This window comes from Mastigoproctus giganteus, chromosome 5, assembly GCF_048544385.1.
Source record: "Mastigoproctus giganteus isolate SK-2022 chromosome 5, ASM4854438v1, whole genome shotgun sequence".
NCBI classification, from domain to species: Eukaryota; Metazoa; Arthropoda; class Arachnida; order Uropygi; family Thelyphonidae; genus Mastigoproctus; species Mastigoproctus giganteus.
In genome coordinates, this window is record NC_143579.1 from 191,123,569 (window position 1) to 191,148,540 (window position 24,972).

A 24,972-nucleotide genomic window follows, 5' to 3' on the forward strand; every position below is an offset into this window, starting at 1 on the left:
CAGGCATAGTTCACCGTCTTTCAGGTCCCAACATGTACGCTCTCACTCTGCCCCACTGGGCGGAGTGAGAGCATACACATACAATGCAGGTGGGACGGGCCATTGGTGCTCGAGTGCCAGTCTCGTGGCACAGGATCCCAAAGCAGTCAACATGAACGTTGGCCTTCACTTTCATTGCGCTGCACCCAGGTTGGTCACCCACCCGACCCGTCTTGCAACACGGACCAGGGAGTCTAACATGTATGCGAGTCATTGGGTCTTGAATAAGCCCAAAGGCACAATGAAAGTGATATTGAATCCAAATATGAAGAGGAGCATCAGGTTTAAGAGAGGACTTGTGGCAATGTCCAGTGAGAACTAAAATGATCCTGAAAATTAAGTGCTTGATGTTGTTAGACTGGAATTTAACATCAAATTTTAAATGAAATTTTCACACTGTCCAAACAACTTTCTGATAAAGTGTTTGCATTGGATCCAAATATGAAGAGGAGCATCAGGTTTAAGAGAGAGCTTGATCACTTGCTTGCACCTTATAAAGAAGTTCACAAAGAACTTGGAAAAAGAAATGGAATGCTTAGTTGACATGTATTTGTTTGACAATTTGAATAAATCACAATTATGTTTGACTTAAAAAATTTTTTTGTTTTTATTAGAAACCTCACAATTTAAATCCTTGTTTCACTATACTTAAATATAATACATAAATATACTAAAATTTAGGCTAGTTTTCCCTTAAATTTCATATTTTAGAATGTAACCACTGGTTTCATTTGGGTGGCAAACCTTGTTATATGCGGTTTCCATATTTGCAACATTTCTTGGGAACCAAACCCCCACGAATAGTGAAGGATTGCTGTATATGTAAGGTGGGAGATTAAGTGGACAAAAATGTATATAAATTAATTTTACTTTAAACTTTACATTTCAGGTTTTTAGATATATCTGGGTGCTACATAGGAGTTACAGATGCTTCTTTATCATCCTTATCTGTTTGCTTTTACCTGAAGACACTGCACATCAGTTATCTTGATAAGGTAAAATTTTGTGGTTACATTGGGACATTTAAAAGTATTTATTTAATATTTAACTTTAAGAATTCACAAAAAAAGTATTCAGAATCATAAAATTAAATTTCTGTTGAATTCTATTACAACTTAACTCTCACTTTTCCTTAATATATTGCTAGCTGGTTTTGAGAGCATACAGATTTATTTATTTATTTATTTATTTACTGTTGATATTTTAAGGAGTCCTTATGTGCTGTGATGTAATGACTAGATTGTAGGTATAGCTTAGCTTAATTTTTCAGCACTCACCTCATAGTAATCCGCTTAGTTGATGGAAAGTTCTAAGTTATGGGCTTTAAAAACATATCACTTAACGTATTAAACAAAAAGATTCCCGCCAACTTCTCCCCTATTTGGAATTTAGCATGTATTAAGTTTCCACGTGCACTGAAATGCATTTCGGGAACTCAACCCGTATATAACACACTCGCGCGCTCTTCCCTCCCCACTATAGCTAACTGAAGATGATTTCAAAAGTCGCTCATGCGCGGCTGCTAGCTTTTATCTCTCTTCATTTAATTTATTTTAATTAGACAACCATAGAATGGAAGGTGCACTTTCCTTTCTTAGAAAATTTTTTAAAGCCCATAACTTAGTTTTTAAATTTATAAACCCCCGTAAGTTATTAGAATCTCATAACCACTATGTATGTGGTAAAACTTTCCATCAACTAAGCAGATTACTATGAGGTGAGTGCCGAAAAATTAAGTTAAGCTACACCAACGATTTATTTATTTATTTATTATTATTATTTTTTTCATTAGATAAAACAGTTTAATCTCCCCCCCCCCCCCATTTTAGCAAAGCTTCAATGTATTGAGACCAGCAGACACCAGTGCACCAAGATTTCATTCATAATGGTATCAGATGGCTTGTTTTAAATACCCTTTATGTCATTTTATATGGATGTTAGGTGTTGGATTTTAAGTATATTTGTCTTCACCATGTCTGTTTGTATTGGATTTTGTTCAAAAATCCATTCACTGGATTTTCATGCCTAAAAGTCATTTCTTTTTGCTCGTTTTTTTTTTTTTTCTTTTTTGTTATTGGTTTATTAAATGTATAAATCATGAATTATTTCTATTTGTATATATATTAATCACAGCAGAATTGTTAAATATGTGACATTAGCATTAATGTCACATAATTAACAATTCTGCTGTGATTAATATATTAGTAGATGCATATGATGCAAGAAAGCAAGCTTATACAGCATCAGGCAAAAAAAAAACCCTTCTCATTTCATGCATCCATTCGTTCCAAATGTTTGTCTAGTTCTGCCTTGAATTTATTTAAGTTATCAACTTCCACAGTGACAGATGTTAGCAATTAACTAACTGCTGGATAAAGGCAAATTTCCGCACATCTGTTAGACAACTGTCTTTCCTCAATTTCAGTTTATGCCCCCTCCAGTTTGTAATCTGAGCCACTCCAGCCACTGCAATTTGCAGAACTCAAGCCTTTCTTCGTAAAAGCATCCTTTGTTCCCCTCACCAGTCTTGTTCCGCTTCTCTGTACCCATTCTAGCAACTCTACATCCTTTCTAAAATGAGGCTTCCAGACCTGTACGCAGTACTCAAGGTGTGGCCTGATCATTGCTTTATACAAGGAGATAATCGCCTCCTTATCCCTGCTCGCAAAATTCCTGTATATCATTGACAAGACCCTATGATCTACTCTGGCAGCCTGTCTGCACTGCTCAGAAAATTTCATATCTGACTGCACAATTACACCAAAGTCTATTTTGTTCTCCACTACCCTGAGTGTAACACCACCCAGTTGGTACATTTCTCTGGGGTTACTGCAATGCAAAGTACTACCCCTATGCAGTACTTTGCATTTGTCAATGTTAAACTTTAGTTGTTACTTCTCAGCCCATCTGCCTAACTTTTCTAGATCCTGTTGCAGCAGCATACTGTCATTATTGTTATTAACAACCCTGCCAGCCTTTGTATCATCTGCAAACTTTGACATTAAGCTTGATATACCTTCATCAATATCATTGATAAATATACAAAACAACAATGAGCCCAACTCCTGGGGGACACCACTAATAACATTAGTTCACGAAGAGCAATGTCCATTGATTACCACTCTTTGACTTCTCCCACTCAACCATCCTTTTATCCATTGTAGCAACTTTCCCTTAATTCCATACTGCTCCAATTTGTACAGTAGTCTTCCATGTGCAACAGTATCAAAAGCTTTCTGAAATCCAAGTATATCATATCAAAATCATTTTTTGCATCCAGTTCCTTTGTGACCACATCATCGTATCCAATCAGATTGGTCAGACAGGACTTCTCCTTAACAAACACATGCTGTGTCTGAATTATTACTGCTGTCTTGTCTAGATGATCCTTCAATACTTCTTAACTAGTTATTTTTGACTAGTTAAGACTCCATAATAATGACTCCATTATTTTCCCTGGAATAGAAGTCAAACTAACAGGTCTGTAATCATTTGTGCCACCCTTTGATCCCCCATTCATGAATTAGAGAAACATTTGCACATCTCCAGTCCGTGGGGACTTCCCCTGACTCCAGGGATGCTCTCATAATTATGGCTAAGGGTTTGCTTACTTTCTTTACCACCTCCTTTAGTATAACTGGATAGATCCCATCTACCCCAGGTGCCTTTCTTATGTTTACCTTCAACAATTTCTCCTCCACTTTGCTCTCAGTTATTACATAATCATTTAACTCCCTGTTTAGAGTTTGATAAATATTGGCCCTTTCCTCCTTGAAAAACTCATGTTCACGTGAATGTAGATGCAAAATACTCATTTAGTTTGGCAGCTGTCTGAGAATGATCATCTACAGTCCAATCTGATTTAACCCCTTCCTTTTAGAGTTTATATAAGTAAAGAAGTCTGTACTGTTTTTCTTTGCATCCTTTGACAAAGATTTCTCATAATCTGCCTTCGCTTGCCTAATCTCCTTTGTGACTTGATTACAGACTAGCTTATATCTACCATAGGCCTGATAATTTATATGTATCTCATGCATGTTTCTTCTCTGCCACGAGTCTCATTAGTTCATCTGATATCCATTTGGCTCTAAACCTAGAATAGTATTTCTTAGTTGGAACAAAAAGCTTAGTAACTTCCAAGATTAATTCCTTGAATGCTTCACACTTCGAATTTTCTGTTGGTAACGCCATCAGTTCATCCCACTGTATAGAATTTAAAAAATCTCTGAGACCACTTTTATAAAGGACTCACCTTTACAAAAGCAAAAACCCTTCCCTTTACCCCTGATGGTAGTTACATGTTTAAGTAAATCCTGCATCAGTACACTGAGATCACTGCCACCTAGTGGTTCCTTTATTTGTAAATTCTTAATGCATGAATAATCACTGCTGATAATCAGGTCAAGAGTGTTACTCCCTCTGGTTGCCTCTCTAAAATGCTGCTGTAGAAAACAATCATCCAATAACTCCACAAAAGCCTTGCTAGTGAGTGACCAACCCATAAGTTCCAGTCAATATCTGGGAAGTTAAAATCCCCCATTATGAGACAGTCTGATTTACTGGCCCACTTTATTTCTCTATATAATTGTTCATTGTACTCATTACATTGAATTATGTAATGACATATTTCAATTGCCATTAAAATCCAAGAAGAAATAGGTAAACTGCATTATAAAGGCATTGATAGCATAATGTCGCTGTTTAATTTATTAAATCACAAAACCTGAAATACTTGTATTTCAAGTGCTATTGATTATAAAGTATTAGAAAATGTGGAGTGAGTATTATGTTGGGATATGCAGTAAAGTTAAAACAATTACTTTATATATTATTAGTTAATCAGCTAGCAACTAATTGGTAACAAGATAAGTTGCTATTTCCCTTTTTTTTTTTAATTCTATTAATCACAGAAAAAGAAAAAATCAGATTTCAATTTAAGAGAAAAAAAAAATCTATTTAAAAAAGTCAAATTTTTTCTTAAATTCAATTTAAGAAAAAAAAAAATCCTGAAATTTAACAAACTGTGTTCAGGTAGCCCTCGTTTTGCACTGGTCTGATTTGTGCTGATTCGCAATAGCGCCAATCACCAACCACAATGCCATTTTTATTTATTTTTTTTTCTTTTTTTTTTTCTCTCAATTTTTTTTTTAAATTGAAAGTTTAAAATCGTCAGACAAGATTTATCGGCATCATACTGTGCTGTGTATCATGCACTGTTCATGTGAATTAGGACAATCTGAGCCAATCAGCAATTAGTGCATTCATATCAGAGACGAGAAAGATTCCCGCTCTCAAAGTAACCACTCGTGGATGCGGGTAGTAAAGGTCCATGTGGTGAAGCATTCAGTTGGTTGTTGTTTATGCTATTTACACATGTTGGAAATTTATTACACTAACATTTTTTTATTAATTGTCCTATTAATAAATCGTGTTATAAAGTTTTTAATTTAATAGAATAAAAACACACCATGTCTGGTAAAAGTAGTTAATTGAATCTTAGTGCAATATTCGGAGAATAGAATCTGATGAAAGCCACCCTAATGTGTGTAGGGCTATGAATATGCCTCCATTAACTATTATTACAACTATGGAGAATGCTAATAAAATAAAACAGTCAATGCAAAGTTGTAGGTAAATGGTTCCATTTGCGCCTGTACCCGACGTAAATCGAGGGCTATCTGTACATTAACTAACTTGACATTAGTCAGTGCATTTGTATCATTGCTACATAGTTGAATTTTTTAAACAAACTGAAGTTTTTACATTGGCATCATTATTGTAACAATCTCATATTGTTATGACTATCTCTCTCTCTCTCTCTCTCTCTCTCTCTCTCAGAGAGAGAGAAAGAAAGAAAGAGAGAGAGAGAGAGAGAGAGAGAGAGAGAGTCAAAAGTAGAAGGGAATAACCAAGAAAGAGAAGAATGATGATATTGGGTATGCCATGACCTTGGGTATGCCATGCCCATACTCACCAGATGTGAGCCCCTGGGGTCACATAGGAGTATATTATAGGCCAAATGATTGTGATAAGTATAACGAACAACTATACATACAAAAATACAGTAGGACAGTAAATCAGAAGATTTACTGTCCTACTGTCCTTATAATCAGAAGATTTTAACTTCCCAGATATTACTGGACTATCTGGAATCACCAGATAAAATACTCACACGGGAGCAGAACTTTGCTGGATTTATTGGATGACTGCTTTCTACACCAGTTAAGCAATAAGAGAAATAAAAAGTGTGTGAGAGCTTAAAAGATTAACATAAAGTGAAACCTTCTGATTAACTACACAGCATTCACACCTCATTGCATCAGGAAACTTATTAGTTCTTTCTCCATTATTCAGATTCTATGGAGAGAAAACTCTGATCGAGATTTTATAGACAGAAAAAAAAAAAAAAAAAAAAAAACCTCATTTATTAAAATTTTAAAACTCAATAAGGTTAAGAAATTTACAAGCTGTTTTTCTAAAAATTTTCTTTAAATTAAGATTCATTACTGCCATGGAAGAATTTAAGCATGGCATTCATGCAGAAAGAATTTTGTCATGGATGGCAGGTAAAGAAATATTTATACAATAAAGTTTAGCTTCAAAAAGAGAAAAACAAGTTCTCTTGAGTCCTTTATGCAAACATTAATGGCTACTAATAAAAGTCAGTAAACCCTTTTTTAAGCATAGCAGTTTTGTGTTTCTTAGTAGTCTTTAGTCATTGTGTTTCTTCATAAGATGAGGCCCTTCTGAACATTATTCATTAAAAACTGAATAAAATGTACATATCTCTATTCTAATGCCTCATGCTTTAGTAGAAACGAACACATTTTTCACTGAATACATAAAAAACAAATTATATTTATAATTAGCCTTTTGGTATGTATCCCAGTAATGATACTTCTCAAAAGGAATGAATCTCTTTTGAATCTTTTGTTTCAGACCAAAGACAGCATTATCTCTTAACAAATGGTTTGCAAAGGTTAATTTATTACTCCAATTAAATTTATTAGCTAAAGAATGTGGTAGCAAAGGAAGAGTGATTAATAGCCACTGCTCTTTGTGGACTAATGTTATCAGTGGAATTCCTCAGGGTTCAGTGCTGGACTCCTTACTCTTTTTACTATTCATTAGCAGTATTGATAAGGCATGTCAGGTGTAATTTCTGAATTTGCTGTTGATTACGTATGCTACTTATGTCATATTACTCATGTTGTCTTTTGACAACAAGACCTAGAAATACTAGATAGAGCTAGATAGGTACTAGATACTAGAGATACAGATGGAAGCCTGTTCCAACAATCAACCACCCACTGACTGAAGGCAAACTTACACACATCTATCCTGCAACCATCCTTCCTCAACTTGAATTTATGCCCCTTCATGTGTTTAGTCTCTCAGTAAGTAGAAGAATGCCATAACATTCAACTTACTCAATCCATTCAAGGCTTTAAACACCTCAATCAGATCTCCCAGCAGGTTCTTAGTCTCGAGACACTGCAATTTGCAGAACTGAAGCCTCCTTTCTAGATAAGAGCACCCTTCTCAGTCTGGCTGCCATAGACTGTACCCATTCCAGCAGATCTCCATCCTTCCTAAAATGAGTCCTCCAGACCTGTATACAGTACTCGAGATGCAGCCTAACCATGGCCTTATACAAAGGGATAATCACCTCCTTATCCCTGATAGCCAAGTTTCTATGTATCATTTAAAAAACACCATGAGCTGTTCTGGCAGCTTATCTGCACTGCTCAGAAAAATTTCATATCTGTCTGCACAATTACCCCCAGGTCTTTTTCATTTTTCACTACCCTGAGTGTAGTACCATACAGTTGATAAGATACTCTGCTACCCATATGCAGTACCTTGCATTTGTCAATGTCAAACTTCAACTGCCATTTCTCAGCCCATCAACTCAGTTTTCCTAGATCTTGATGCGTTAACTCACCCTAATTACTGTCATTCAACTCTGCCAACCTTTGTATCATCTGCAAACAAACTTAGACATTAAGCCTGTTATACTTTCATCAATATCATTAATAAATATTGAAAACAACAATGGAAAAACAATGCACTGAACAAAACAACAACAAAAAACAACGAACCAAATAATGCACTGAACCCTGGCAGACTCTGCTGTTGATAACCATTTTCTGTCTTCTTCCACTTAACCATCCCTTTCTCCATAGCAGTAACTTGCCCTTAATGCCTCATTGCTCCAGTTTGAAAAGCAGTCTTTTATGTGCAACAGTATCAAAACTTTCCTGAAATCCAAGTATATGATATCAAAATTATTTTTTTGCATCTAGTTCCTTGGTCACTGCATCACAGATCCAGTCAGATTAATTAGACAAGACCACTCCTGATCACATCCATGCTGTGATTGCAGTATAATTGCATTCCTGTCCAGATGGTCCTGCATTGCTTCTTTAACCAGTGACTCCACTATTTTCTCTGGAACATTAAGCTAACTGGTCTGTAATTACTTGTGTCGCCTTTTGATCCCTTTTTATGAATTGGGGATACATTTGCACATCTGCAGTCCATAGGGACCTCCCCTGAATCCAAGGATGCTCTCATAATTATGGCTAAGGGTTTGCTTACCTCCTTTGCTGCCTCACTTAATATAATTTGATAGATTCCATCCACCCCAGGTGGATGGAATCTATCAAATTATAGATGGAATCCATCTTCAACAATTTCTCCTCCACTTCCCTTTCAATTATCACAAAGTCATTTAGCTCCTCATTAGAGTTTGATAAACTTCTGGCATCCCCTTCCCTAAACAATTCCTCATGTGTGAATGTAGATGCAAAAAACCTATTCAATTAGTCCTGAGCAGGGTCATCAAAAGTTAACCCATGGTCATCAAGTGGCTCAATGTGATTCAACCCCTTCCTTCTGTTAATATAAGCTTAGAAGCCTTTGCTGTTTTCTTTGTGTTCTTTTCCAGGGACTTTTCAAAATCTGCATTAGCTTCCCTAGCTTGCTTTGTGACTTGATTACAGACTAATTTATATCTACCATAGGCCAAATATCACCTGATAATTTATATGCATCCCATGCACTTTTCTTCTCTGCCACATGTCTCACTAATTCATCTAACATCGTTTTTAGGTCTAAGCCTTGAACAGTGTTACTTTGTTGGTATAAAAACCTAGTAGCTTCTTTGATTACTTCCCTGAATACTTTCCATTTAGAATTTGCTGTTGGTAACATTGTCAGTTGGTTCCACTGCATAAAATTTAAAAACACTGTCTGAGACCAATGTAGTCACCCTTATGAAAGCAAAAGCCATTCCCTTTACTCTTTACAGTAGCTATGTCTTTAATTAAATTCCACATTAGTACACTGTGATCACTGCCACCCATTGGGTCATTTACTGGCAGATTCTTAATGCATGAAGAATCACTGCTGATAACAAAATCAAGAGTATTGCTTCCTCTTATTGCCTCTCTAAAATGCTCTTGTAGAAAACAGTCATCCAAGAAATCAACAAAAATCTTGCTAGTTTGTGAGTGACCAACCCACAAATTCCTGTTAACATCTGGAAACTCAAAATACCCATTATGAGACATTCTGATTTGCTAGCCAACTCTATTTCTCTATATAGTTTTTTGGTATACTCACCACAGTTATTAGGCCTATAACACACCTACTCTCAATTTTATTTTCCCATTTGGGGAACTACAACCTGAAAATAATTATACAGTTGGTGATGTTTAAAAACAGTAGAAAATAGGGATTTAGGAGTTAGAATATAGTCAGACCTGAGGTTCTCCAAGCAGAGTAGGCAGTCTCAAGGAAAGCCCATGGTGTCCTATTGATTTGTTGAACATTTACCTGTATCCAATTGTGTAAAGCACTTGTAAGATCACACCTAAAAAAAAAAAAAAAAAAAAGACATTGCACTTCTTTGAAAAGGTTCAAAGAAGTGCAATGGGCAGTACATCTGTTGAGATCTTTAAAAGGATGCCAATTTGAGGAAATACTTTGAACCTATGGGATACAGAGCTTGATAATTAGGCTCTAAGGAGCCTTAATTTTCAAGCTCTTTTTGATGGTTTGTAAACCATCAAAAAGATGGTTTATTGCCCACAATAATTGCCCCCAACTGTTCAGCCTAGTTCAGCCCCCAACTGTTTTCACGGCATGAACTCTACTCTGGCAAGAGATTTTAAATTTACTAAAGGAATCTGCTGAACTCCTTGGTTCTAGACTCAAGTCAAAAAATATTCTAGCACCCAAGACACAGAGAATGAGAACTAGTCCCTTACTTTTTGAAGATGATTTTATGGTTTTTTACAGAAATATAAATGGCTTAATGAACTATTTAGGAATAAGTTAAAATTCTACACATTGGAGACTTTTTATTGATTCCTCAAAGAGGAGTCTCAAAGGTGGTTGCTCCACAATGGAAATAAATATGGATGAATTTCAGTAGCTTGCTCTGTGCATTTGAAAGAAACATGAGAACTTGAAGATGTTGTTGACAAATATTAAGTATGAAGAACACGGTTGCTTGGTCTCTGCTGACTTTAAAGACTAATAGATTAACGATAGCTGCTGGCAGAGGTAAGTGATTCTTGCACTGCTTCTATTGAAATGCAATTGATGCATTTCAATAGAAGCAGTGCAAGAATCATGGCCTGTGTTAGAGTAACTAAGAATAGAAATAGGTGCATGTATACTTGCATGTACACCAATGCTAGCAGTATAGTTAATAAATTCGATGAGCTTGAAGTGCTTTTTGACTGTGGCAGAAGCATTAAGATGGCAAGGAGTGAAAGTGAAATTATTTTCTATTTCATTTTTAAGTTGATTACAGTAAAATTGCTTACAAAATATGGCAAAGTTGTTGGAAGCGTTATCTACCAGGGTGATGATAAAATTGTCTTGTAATTCTTTTATATGTTTTAAGGTTGTAGTAGGGTGTATAAACGTTACTGTACAGTTTCTAGGCATTAGATATAGCTTTTACTATGTCATGATAGATGATGGTGATCCAATTTTGGTATGTGTCATGTGGAATATTGTCTTTTGAAGCAAGTTTATTAGCAAAATGTATTAGATTTAAATATAATATTATTATATTTAAATCTAATGATTTTATTAAAGTTGCTTTATTTATAGGTCTGTATTTAAAACCTTTGCTCCCTTGAACTTTACACACTTATGCCACCATCATATCCATGCATTGAATGCTTCCTGCAAGCCATTTTTTGAAAGACTGCAAAGTGCTTCCATTGTGGCTCTGTGAGCATCTTTGTTGGATATGAAGTGCTTGCCTTTCAGAGCTTTCTTCAGATGTGGAAACAGGAAGAAATCACATGGGGCTAAGTCCAATAAATAAGGGGGGGATGTTGTAGAACCTCAGCACGTATGGCAGTGATCGCTGTCTGCACAATATTAGCCGTACGAGGCCTGGCATTGTCCTGATGGAGAAACCACTTCACACTGGAAAGTTCAGTCACGCCAAAATAGGCCGTCTTACCAAGACACTCATTACCATATGCTTCATTCATCTTTTTAACTGTTTCCAATGCCTTTAAACTCCATCTGACACAATAACGAATCACATATCACTGTTTGATCTATACGTGTGACATGATACTTGCTTCAAAACGATTGTCAGTGACATGTGATTAAAAAACTCTTTTCGTGCAACGCTAGCTTGACAAGTACTGGCATGCACACACAGTCTGCTCAGTAGCGATAAGGGGAGGGAATCTCTAGCAGCAGCAGTTATGGAAAGTTTGTGTGGTAAACAAAATCTTGCACTAGTCTGCATTTTAAATGATCAACCCTCATATATATATATATATATATATATATATATTGAACCTTATTCAAAGGGAACCTAAATGCCAGATGGAATTTAATAAGAAAACAGAAAATAGGTATTAAAGTAAAAGTATACCCATTGAGCCATAGGGCCAAATATTTAAGTAACCTAAGTTGGACTTTGATGTCATACCCTTTAATTAAACACATAGTTAATAATATAATAATAATAATAAAATGAAGCAAATTACTGATTAAAGGATACTCTGGATGGTATGTTGATGAGGGCTAGCACCACTCAATATATCCTATCTGTTTCTGTTTGCCAGTTAGTCTAGGTCCACATTATATCATCAATATCATTCTATGTTAAATTTAACAGCAAACTGGCAGAATAACACCTAGCCCGGCAGATAGCAGTGAACCTGCTATCTGCCGGGCTAGCAGGTAATCAAAGCGAGTGCCAACTATAAATTACATGTTAATATATTTACTAGTGAAAATAATTAAGTAGTAAAAAGTAAAAACTTAATTCGGCTTTTGCCGAATTAAGGTGAAAAGGAGGAAGAGTAATAGAGTATAGCAATGGTACCTCAATTTCCCTCCAATTACTCTAATAGATTTTGAGGTATAAAATTTAGTGTTAGCAAGCAGAAAGAAAAAACATATTATAAAGCTACTTTGGAATTACCAGGAGCATAACTGCCCAACCCTTTAGTAGGGATCCTGCTGATACAGTAGGTAGCGATGTCTTACGTAATTTTGAAGAAATTGTGAAATACCAGATGTAATATTAGAGAAATCAAATAAACAATAGAAAAATACCAGATGTAGTAAATTAATTATTGGGAATAATAGATGGAAGTATTATCTCTTCCATCATGCAGTATGATTCCCTATCTCTTCCATCATGCAGTATGATTGATGACTTTTGAGGTTATGATGAACATCGTGGCAAGATCCAATATTCCTTACATTTCGAGGGTACAGCTCTAAAACGGTGTTCACAGGCCGGCCGCAAGTTAGTACACCAGACCAAACCTATTGGTAACTCTCTAGGAAGCTTCCGAATCAGCTAGTGTATAATCTTGCTACCTCTATTCTGCCAGATAGTGACTGAAGGGAGTCCGAGTAGTGTGTATGCGGGGAGCATTGTCGAGGCCACGTTATGTCAAGGATCTGAGTATATTCTTACCATATGTACGCCATATCCAAAAATTTAATTACTTCATACAGCATGTCCCACCCACTTTTCTTACTAGTGAATACACCATGAATTGTCAAACTAATACAGCAAGCTTATCTGCGAAAAGATCTAAACCTCCCAAGCACTTCTAATTCATTTCACAAATATACGTGGTCTCAATTCTAATCTCAACAATGTCCATTTCCACTTGCAGTCTGCCAAACCCCATGTACTTTTTCTGACAGAATCTCAGTTATTGATTGATTCAACTACTGCTCATCTCAAATGCCCAAATTATTCGCTGTATGATTCCTTTCGCCTCAAAGGTGGTACTTGTGCATATGTCCGTTCTGATATTCCCTGTCAGAGACTTGGCAATTTGGAATCTCCTCTCTTTGATCTTCTCTGGCTTAAAATCTCTCTACCTCATTGTGTCAAATTCATCTGTTGTCTCTACCGTTCTCCCAACTCCACTAACCACTTGGAGCTCTTTGACTTGCTCTCTTTGCAACTTGACTTTCTCCAGTCCAACTTTACTAACAGTGAGGTAATTTTCCTTGGCGATTTTAATGTTCACAACTCCAGCTGGCTTCCGTTTTCTAGTCACAACCAACCCAGCTGGTCGAGATGCTGACGCTTTTGCAATTACTAATGACCTAGCACAGATTGTTCATTTACCTACAAGAATACCGGACAATCCTAATCATACAGCCAATACGCTTGATCTTTTTCTCACAAACAATCCTAAGTACACGGTCGAAGTGAGAGGTCCTTTAGGCACTTCAGATCACAACTTGGTGATTGTCTCTTCTCCAATGGAGCCTTTATCTCATGACTATTCCCAACCTTGTGTTGTTTGGCATTACAAGAATGCAAAATGGGATGACCTGCGAGACTTCTTTTCTTTGGTTGGATTACTGTTTCAAAACTTCTGATGTCAACGTTTGCTCAGATCATGTCAGTGAAATTATTCTTGCAGGAATGGAATCCTTTATCCCAAACTCCACTTTAAAATCTCGTCCTTTATCTAAACCTTGGTTTTCCAATAAATGTGCTAAGGCTGTTCAAGAGAAGAATGTTGCATATCGTAATTGGCTTGTTTCTAATTCTCCAGTTTCATTTTCTGCCTACACCAAAGCTCGCAACAATTGTAAAGCAGTTATTAATCAGTCCAAACTAGAGTTTGAACAGGCTAAGAGTAGAAAATTTGCTTCTTGCACTAATGGTAGCCGAACATTCTGGTCTCTTGCCAAAGCTATTGGCCGCAACTTTTGCCGATCTCTGCTCCCACCTCTGTCCAAATCAAATGGTTCTGTTGTCACTTCAGCCAAGGATAAAATAAAGCTGACCTGCTAGCATCCCATTTTTCTTCCAACTCATGTATTAATGATCTTGGTAAAACACCTCCCTCCATTCCCAACACGCTCCATTCAATGCCTCCTGTGGTCTTCCATCAAAAGGATGTCAGAAGGATTTTGACGAATCTTGATGCTAAGAAAGCTCCAGGTCCCGATGGTATTTCTCCACTTGTTCTCAAAACCCTTTTCTCCTGAACTTACTCCTATTCTTTGCCGCCTTTTTTCACTTTCTTATTCCAAAGGTGTTTTTCCTTCTGCTTGGAAATTTGCTCATATCCAGCCAGTTCCTAAAAAGGGGGACAAATCCCTCCCATCCAATTATCGTCCCATTGCAATTACTTCTACTCTTTCTAAAGTAATGGAGAAATCAATTAACCGCCAACTCTTAAACCACCTAGAAACCTTCCATCTGATCAACGATCGCCAGTATGGATTCCGTCAGTGTCGATCCACTGGTGATATTCTGGCTTGTGTTACCCATTTATGGACTAATTCAATGGAAAGGTTTGGTGAAACACAAGTAGTTGCTCTTGACATCTCAAAGGCTTTCGATCATGTTTGGCATAAAGTTCTTCTAAACAAGCTTCCATCTTATAGTTTGCCAACTGTTTTTTGTAATTGGTTATCCAGTTTTCTCTCTGATCGCTCACTGTGGGTGATGGTAGATGGCTCTCTGTCTTCTAACTTCTCCACTAATGCCAGTGTCCCCCAAGGCTCAGTTCTTTCCCCCCACTCTTTTCCTCTTGTATATCAATGACCTTCTTCCATTGACTGGAAATCCTATCCATAGTTTTGCTGATGATAGCACATTGCATTCAACTTTACATTTAGAGAAACCTTGTCCTGCTCAATCAGCTTGAATTTCTCGAAAATCTGCTACCAATTCCTTAAACGCCGATCTTCAGGTAATTCTCCAGTGGGGCAAAGACAACTTAGTTGATTTCAACCCTTCTAAAACTCAGTCTTGTCTTATATCTCGCAAAAAGGATTCTTCTGCTCCTATGTTTATCTTTAGTGACACTCCAATTTCTAGGCAAAATGATTTATCTCTTTTGGGGATTACCTGGACTTCTAATCTTTCTTGGCACAAGCTCATTACAAATATTACTTCCTCTGCATCTGAAAAACTTGGTTTTCTCTTTCGCTCTCGGCGTTACTTTTCTTCTAAACAGCTGCTCATTCTGTATAAATCGCAAATCCGCCCTCCATGGAATATTGTTCCCACATCTGGGGTGGTGCCCCCAAAACCTCTCTCAGGCTTCTTGATTCCATTCAGAAGAGGGCAGTTAGGTTAATTAATGATTCATCTCTAACAGAGTCTCTCCACTCGCTCTCTCGTAGACGTACTGTTCCTGCTGCATGCCTCTTCTACAGATACTTCCATGGGCACTGTTCTTCTGAATTGGCTTCTATAATTCCCGCTCTCTCTTTCAAAACAGTCCGAACACGTGCTGCCATCAGCCAACGTCCATTTACTGTCCAACTTCAAACCCACAGAACCAACTTTTCATTTTCCTCGTTTATTCATTCAACTGCCATTTTCTGGAACAACCTTCCTTCATACGTATTTCCTGAAAATTACAGTCTACAGAAGTTCAAGTCCAATGCCAACAAATATCTTCTTTCGTCTTCTCAACCTCCACCCAAGCACAGTACTAAGTACTATAGGTTCTAATACCTCTCGTGTTTGGGGTTTACATAAAAAAAAAATTAAAAAAGTATAGTAAGAATAAGATTCAACTTTACCAATTAGCAAGAACAAAGTAGATTTACTGTAGTACAAAGGGTACTAGGAAAGTTTTGCAATATGACGCAACAATGAATCACAGGAAGCTGCTTGTTGCTGCATGTTGAGACATGTTCATACGTGCATAGTAGCCGCCGCGCCAAGTCGATGGGCTCAGTTATTCATTAGTAGTGAGAGTGTAAAGTGCTTGCGATGGCATCGTGGTCACGAAATGAGATAAGGACAGTTTTGCGGTATAATTTCGTGCGTGGTTTAACCATAGACCAGTGCTTAGAAGAAATGACTCTTGCACTAGATGATGATTGTCCACATCGTACAACGATATTCAGGTGGTATAGAGAATTCCAAAGGGGAAATTTCACTCTGGAGGATTCTGAGAGGCCGGGAAGGCCACGAACGTCAGTTACGGAGGAAAACGTTACTGCTGTGAGGAAAATGCTTGACGAAAACAGGCGAGTGACCTACCAACAGATAGAGGATACTTTGGGCCTAAATGCACCAGCAATTCGTTCGATTCTGCAAGATCATTTGCACGTGAAGAAACTTTGTTCTCTCTGGGTGCCGCATCAACTGACTGAAGAGCAGATGACACGACGTGTGACTTGGTGCCGGGAGATGTTAAAAAAGTTTGATAAGGGACAATCTCGGTATGTGAACAACATCGTGACAGGTGACGAGACTTGGCTGTACTATTACGATCTGCCGACCAAGGCTCAAAACAAAGTTTGGGTCTTTGATGATGACGACACACCCGTAATTGTCAGAAAATCCCGATCTGTAAAGAAGAAAATGATAGCTGTATTTTTCAAATCGAGTGGAATTGTGGAACGTGTCGTTTTGGACACGCAGAAGACAGTCACAGCTAAGTGGTATACTGAACAATGCCTGCCTAAAGTCATTGGATCTATGAAGAACCAGCGGCCAAAGTCAAGAATGGACACCTGGTACCTCCATCACGATAATGCTCCAGCTCACTGCGCCAAAGCCTGCACCGAATATTTGACCACGACAGGACTGAAACTTCTCGAGCACCCTCCCTACAGTTCAGACCTTGCTCCCTGCGACTTTGCACTGTTCCCGCATGTGAAAATGAAGCTAAAAGGGAGGCGGTTTTCCAGTGATGAGGACCTTCTACGGGCTTGGGACAACGAGTGTACTTTACTCCCTAGTGAAACTTGGCAGAACTGGTTTAAAGATTGGTTTCGGAGGATGGAGAGGTGTATTGAATGTAGAGGAAATTACTTTGAAAAAATTAAATAAACAAAGCTGTATTGCAAAACTTTCCTAGTACCCTTTGTATTTTAAATCAGCCTTACTGAAATAGCAGATCAAATAGAACCTGTGGAATACCTTACCTTCATTCTGTAAAAACATAGCTAAAAGGATTATAACACAGAATGTAGCCTGATATATGATAAAGAAAGAAAGATAGTGACACCCTCTCAGTTTTGGTTACTTTACGACCAATTAAATAAATAATTAATTAAATAACTGACAATTTTAGAAAACAGTTGATAATTATGGAAAATTGATTATTTGATTAAATAACTTACAATGTTAGAGAAAAATGCTGAAAATTGTGGAAAAAAGGTAGCATAAAACAAAATATAAATAAATAACAGACAATGGCATATAATAGTAGAAAAATATAAGACAAGGAAGATAAGACAAAGAAAGATATAATATTTAGCTCCTAGCTTTTCTTTAAGACCAATTGAATAAATAATAAATTAAATAAATGGCAATATTAGAAAACTGCAATAATTAATTAAATAAATGACAATGTTATAAAATTGCTGGAAAAACTGCAAACTGTGGAAACATTGAAATAATTACTTAAATAACTGGCAATGCTAAAAAATTGCTGAAAATTGGTGGATAAACTGTGAAAGGTAACTAATAACCAAAAATAACATAAAATTGCAGAAAACTGTGGGAAATGTTTTCTGTTATTTCTACCTTTTCAGGTAGAAATAACAGAAAACAACTGAAAATAGCAGCTATTTTGACTCTCCATGCAGGAAAATAGTTGGTACCCAAATATGAATGAATAAAGATAAATATTAACATGCCAATTAAGTAACAACTTACAAATTAAATAATTAATTACTGCCCCTAGAACAAATATAGGTACAACCTTTCTACAGTGTAAGCTATATGTAATATGCTCCAAGGGACGTGCCTATTATTTACATATGTACAAGCTCTCAGAATGCTTAGCAAGAACAGAAAAATAAATATTACTATAATATTTATTATGTATATATTTCAGCTATAACTTTACTAGGGTTAATATTTCCATGCCATTTATTAATTGCGATAATTATAACCAAGTTTAGATATTTCGAAATAAACTTGTTTGTGAATTCATTCCTTATCGGCGTAGCTTTTAATTCTTTTAGTGATTCTATAATACTATTGATGTTGCTACTTATTTTTATTAATCTGAAGCTCTGTGAAATGATGATGATGTTACCATGAATTATTTTTGATATATTGGAATGCCAGTGTGTTGGCAGTGGAAGTTGATAGTTTCAAAGTTAGTCTTTACGTTTGACATATATTTGGTATACAATTTATCTATTTTATAAATATCTATATCTAGATATGATTCAGCCATAGCTATATTTATTGGTACAACTAGAATAGTTGTAACTCAGTAGGATAACGAGGTACAATATCTTTCTGAAAGTTGGGTTCATCTATTAAATAAATAAATAAATCTTTATTGTGAAGTAGAATTACAGCACAATATCCCATCACGGCGACAAGCGCCAGGGGTTCACATATAGATAACATAAGTACAAATTCAAATGGCTACAAAATATAGCGAACACATACAAAAGGCTACAAAATACAGATTGCAAATGCAAAAAGAAATACAAATACATCATAAAAACAAGGAGCTGAACACAAATAAAGAAAAACAAATACAACTTGGCAGTGATTCAGGTTTCAAGAGCTTTGATAAAGTTGTGTCTGTCCTTCTTTTTACTTATTATGGTGTCGATGTCGGCGTCCACACGGTTGAGGGCAGCGAGCATCTGCTTGGGCAGAAATCTTTCGGTGAGTACAAGCCTGTTGTGGTGAGCCACAAGTGCTGGTACCGACCTTAGGCTTGGCTGTGGAATCCTCCAAGAGCAAGCATTCCAAATATTTGGAGATGATATTTGGCCTGAGATGAGTTTGGCTGCGAAGACCAGCCTCTTTTCAACGATCAGGAACTTCAACCTCGGGATGTCGAGTGCTTGTGCCATCATGGTAGTTGTGGTAGCGGGAGGTAGCCGAAGCTTGTTATTCGCCCATTTCAGTAGCCAGTATTCAGCAGTGTACACCCGCTTAAGGTTTGTATGTGCAGCAGAGGCCCATATTTCTGCACCATAGAGAATGGCAGGGTAGACGGTGGAGGTGATGAACCTTTTAACAGTGGCAGGATGTCGGACGTGTAGCAGCTGCTGCTTTGAGATCCACCGTAGACGAAAAAATCTGGTACTGAGTTTGTCGATCTGGTTGACAAAGGACATCTTTTGGTCGAACAGAACGCCAAGGTCTGTGTGCGAGGGTACGTTAGGATCTTATTACCATAAGATCATCAATGTAGGGATAAAGTATTAGGTTTTTATTTAGGTTTCTTTCATAATAATGCAATTAAAGATTTTCCACTATGCAAGAACCACATGCCCCCATGGCATATTCCTATATGCTGTTTATATTATTATTATTATTATTAATATCCATATGGTGCAAGGAAGCCTGAGGCTTATGCTGCACCAGGAAAAAAAAAATTCCCAAGTTACCCTAAGAGAGAGAGAGAGAGTCAAAAGTAGAAGGGAATCACCAAGAAAGAGAAGAATGATGATATCCAGCTCAGGACCCTGGGTGTGCCAAGCCCATACTCACCAGATGTGAGCCCCCGGGGTTGATACATTATTATCATTAAAGATGTAGCAGTTAAATAAATATAAATTAATTATGTTATCTCGATATACTATAATATTCATTATAATAGTAGATAAGGACAGATTTCAAATTATTATGAAATATACTGATAAATAAGTTCTTATCTGAGACTTTCTACTAATTTTCTATTACTTATATATATATAAATAAAAACTCATGCCCTGCTTTAAACATTGATGTGGTGTGTCTGATGTGTAATAAACATCCAAACCAACCTGATCAGAATTCCAGAGAATTTTGGCTTTTCTAAGCTTAATTTGGACAATTAACACTAATAGGTGTGATCTCTTCCTTCTTTTAGTTATTTTCATGCAGTTATTTATTATCAACTGGGTCTACAAATGAGAACTGGGATACAAATGAGAGAATTATGGTACCTTCTGAAAGATTTCAAGACAATTCATACGTAAATATATTATTTGATATACCAATGATCTAAAACATTGACTAGTGAGTCATTATGCAAATCGAAGCAACTGCAGGTGAACTACAGCATGTGCACTGGTCAGAGCATGGTATAAAAAACACCGGATACTGAGTTACGTTAATCAGTGTTACTCTTGTTCTTCAGATGGGAAAGACAGCAGACTTAAGCAAGTTTGACAAAGGCCAAATTGCAATGGGCAGACGACTGGGTCAGAGCATATCCGAAACGGTACGGCTGGTGGAGTGCTGATGGTCAGTCATGGTTAGTACCTACCAAAAGTGGTCTGAGGAGGGGAAACCCGTGAACTGCTGGTGATGTGTTGGATGACCACGGCTCATCGATGCTTGAGGTGAGCAAAGGCTCTCCTGGATGGTACATGGCAACAGAAGGGCAACTATGGTGCAACTCGCCGGTAATTGGAATGCTGGTGATGGGACTAATGTGTCACAACACACAGTACATTGAACCCTGCTGAAAATGGGGCTGCGTGGCCACAGGCCACTCAGAGTGCCCATGCTAACCATGGTTCACAGTGCCTACAATGGGCACGCGAGCATCAAAACTGGACCTTGAGTGATTGGAAGGTCATCTGGTCCGATGAATCATATTTCCTGTTGCACCATGTGGACGGCCGGGTATGTGTGTATGTTGTTTACCTGGGGAAGTGATAGTGCCTGGTTACACCATGGGATGAGAACAAGCCGGTGGTGGCGGTGTCATGCTTTGGACGATGTTCTGTTGGGACACCCTGGGTCCAGTCATTCATGTGCCGGGCACTCTGACATCTACCACCTACCTAAACATCATTGCTGATGTTTAGGTAGCGGTCACCCCTCTGGTGGTGCTCTCTTTCAGCAGGATAATGCACCACCTGGATTGTTCGAGACTGGTTTGCGGAACATGAGGAAGACTTTCAGGTATTGCCCTGGCCTCCAAATTCCCCAGACATCAATCCCATCGAGCATCTGTGGTTTGTGTTGGAACAGCAACTCCGATCTGCGGTGTCTCAACAATGGACCTTACAGGAGTTAAAGGATCTGCTAGTCACGTGTTGGTACCAGATTACACAAGACACATTTAGAAATCTTGTAGCGTCCATGCCTCGCCTGGTACGAGCTGTTTTGGCTGCATGTAGAGGACCAACATAATATTAGGTAGGTGGTCATAATGTTTTGGCTCATCGGTGTATATACTTGATATGATCTTGATAAACATATGTAATTAAAAGTGCCAACATGAAAAACATTTATGTACATTCTTTTGACAGGACTAAATCAAAATGCTTCTAAACTGTTTTTTTTCTTGCTTATATTTTCTTGGTACAATTCCATGTGAAATGCTGACTTTCATTTGTTATTCACCTGTATGTACTTTGTGTACATATGTTTTTATGTATATATATGATGCTCTCAGAGAAATAGCTCAACTTCAGAACATTGTTAATTAGATGATTTTGAGTTGAAAGTGTTATATGAACATGCATCCTATTCTCAAGTGCTGTAGAGCCGTGTGCATTTGCTATTGAAATAGGTAAATGAAGAACCACAGGAATTTAGTAGCAAAAACTAGACAAGAGAACTTTTGTTCAAAGAATTATTGCTTCTACTTACATATGGGGTATTCTACTTGCATAATTCTGAAACTATTTGAAAAGCAATACAATATGTTTAGAAATGCACAGAGTTGTGCATAGAGAATGGTGACCATTTTTAATAATAACTAACATGACTGAAATCTAACATCTTGGTGGTATTAATCTAAATATTACTCTAATTTTGATGTGTAACAAAAAATTACTGTCATACAAATTATTAATTTCTGCAAACTAATAATAAAATAAGAAATGGCTGTCAATTCCTTTGATTTCTCTTTCATTTCTCCACTTTTCAGCAACAGCCATCTGTGTAACTTTAAATGTTCACATCTGTGTTGATGCCTGAAAATAGAATTTGTGTCAAAAATGTTATACATTCATATAACATTTTTGACTCAAAATCGTAGCTAATTCAGAATCTGTTAGATTTGGTTATCACTTTAAAGAATGCACTGTATATACTACAGTATATGAGCACAGAGCCGGAACTAGGCAATCCTACACCTCGGAAAAAAGTGTTATAAGTATGCCCCCATTATATGCAGGTAGTCAATCTTTCAGTAGTGTAGCTAGGGTCGTCGACGCCCGGGGGCAACATCTCTTCCTGGCACCCTTCATTGTGATAAATAATTCCTTGAGTTTGAGCCCCTGAAGCTCAGTGCCCCAGGAAATTTCTCTCCTCTCCACCCCCCCCTCCCCCCTTGCTATGCCTCTTCAATCTTTATGAATTTATAAAAATTACTATTGCAACGGTCTAAGATTTGCATATATTTATCAATAAAATAATTTAAATAATACAATGAATATAACAAAAAAATATTAAAGAAAACGAAATTTACAAATATTCGTTTATATCTGCTGAGAATGTAATTCTATATAAACTACAAAGAAAGTACATGTAACTACAAATAAATCAGAAAACCAGATAGTTTGTTTATATATCTAGTATAAAATCATAGAAACAAAATATTGCAAAATAGTACTTTTGACATTATAACATAAACTAAAAATATGCAATGAAGGTGTATTATTTTAATTGAATTTTTCTTGCTTTGAAAAACCTTTCACAAGAAGCTATTGTTACAGGCAGGGTAAGAAAAATTCATAGTGCTATTTCTATATTTGGATAAGATTCTGTTAGACAATACTCATGAACGAATTGGAGAAGTTGCAAAGGGGTTACAGATTTTATCATCATCATCATCATGGTCCGGCTTAGGTCTTTTAAGACCTGTTCCATTGTAGCTCTTGGAGGTGGTCTTGATCTCGCCATCGTTTTCTTGATCGACCAACATATAGGTTTGCCTGTAGGTTTGTAGTTAAAGGCTAATTTTGGGATCTGGTCTGGGTTCATTCTTTCTATGTGGCTGATCCATTTTTCCTGATACTGTTTTATGTCATTTACTATGTTATCTACTTTTTATTTCTTTGGTGGTCTAGTCTTGTAAAGCCTAATAATGATCTTAGAAATCTCATTTGTGCTGCTTCTGATTTGTGTGCATATTTCTTATTTATGACTCAAGTCTCAGCTGTAGAAGAGGGCTAGTTTTGAAGTGATGTTGTACAGTCATAATTTTGTTTCAGTTGTCATTTGTTTTCCGAAGTGGCGTTTAATCGTTCCATTCATTTTATTATATTTTTGTAGTTTAGTGTGGATGTCTTTTCCTTCATTTGATATTAAATTTCCCAAATAGGTGAAGTCAGATATTTATTCTATTATTTTATCATCAATAACAATTTTGACTCTTTGTATGTTTTTTTCCAAATAATCCCATTGATTTTGTTTTTGAGGTGGAGATTTTCATCTCATACTTTTTATCTATTTTATTAAGTTTATTTGCTGCTATCTGTAGTTCATCTTCGGATTTTGCAATTATAACTTGATCATCAACATATAATATAGTTTGGATTTTATTCCTGTTGTTCAACTGTATTCCGTTGTTAATTGTTTGTGTTCATTCTTTAAGAATTTTATTGATGTTGATATTGAATAAATTTGGTGATAGTCCACATCCTTGTTTCACTCCTTTATTTGATGTTAATTGGGTCTGATAGTTGGCCATTAGAATATTTTATACAGACTTTTGAGTTTTCATATAGCCTTTGGATCGCTTTCCGGAGTTGGGTTGGGATATTTTCTTCATGTAGAATCTGCCAAAGTTTTTCCCAGTTTACATTGTCATATGCTTTTTCATAATCAATAAAGAGCAGAAATTTAACCCCAGGGGCTCACATCTGGTGAGTATGGGCTTGGCACACCCAGGGTCCTCAGCCAGGGTCATCATTCTTCTCTTTCTTGGTGATTTCCTTCTCTCTCTCTCTCTCTCTCTCTCTCTCTCTCTCTCTCACACACACACACACACACACGCACACACACACACAAGGTAACTCAGAAATTTTTTTTTTAGCTGGTGCAGCATAAGCCTCAGGCTTCCTTGCACCATATGGCTAATAATAATAATGTTGGTAGATTGAATTCTCTTCTTTTCTCCAAAATTTGTTGTAGTGAGAAAATGGCATCTATTGTGCTTCTCCCTTTTCTGAACCCACATTGTTCTTCTTCTAAGAATTGTTCACTGTATTTATTAAGTTTATTCTTTATTATATTAGAGTACAACTTTGCAGCAGTTGACAGCAGTGTTATCCCTCTGTAGTTGTTAGGGTTATTTCTGGAGCCTTTTTTGTGTAAATTGATTACTGTTCCTGTTTCCCAATCTTTGGGTATCTGTTGTTTATGCCATATGATGTTAAATAATTTTAGTAGTGCGTTTTTAGTAAGGTGCCCCCATATTTAAATAGTTCTACATTCAAATTGTCTATGCCTGGGCTTTTTTGGTTTTTTGATTTTTGTAATATTAACCCTAGTTCTTCCATTGTCTT

The 24,972-nt window shown here is 36.8% G+C and overlaps 1 protein-coding gene across 1 annotated transcript in view; it reads left to right on the forward strand.

Moving 5' to 3' along the window:
• Positions 1-24,972, forward strand: part of LOC150085953 (putative RNA-binding protein EEED8.10) — a 375,958-nt gene that overhangs the window by 266,910 nt on the left and 84,076 nt on the right. The window contains exon 16 of the mRNA XM_090373614.1: positions 929-1,034. Coding sequence (XP_090229740.1) covers positions 929-1,034 — 106 coding nt within the window. The remainder of the gene's footprint in view (positions 1-928; positions 1,035-24,972) is intronic.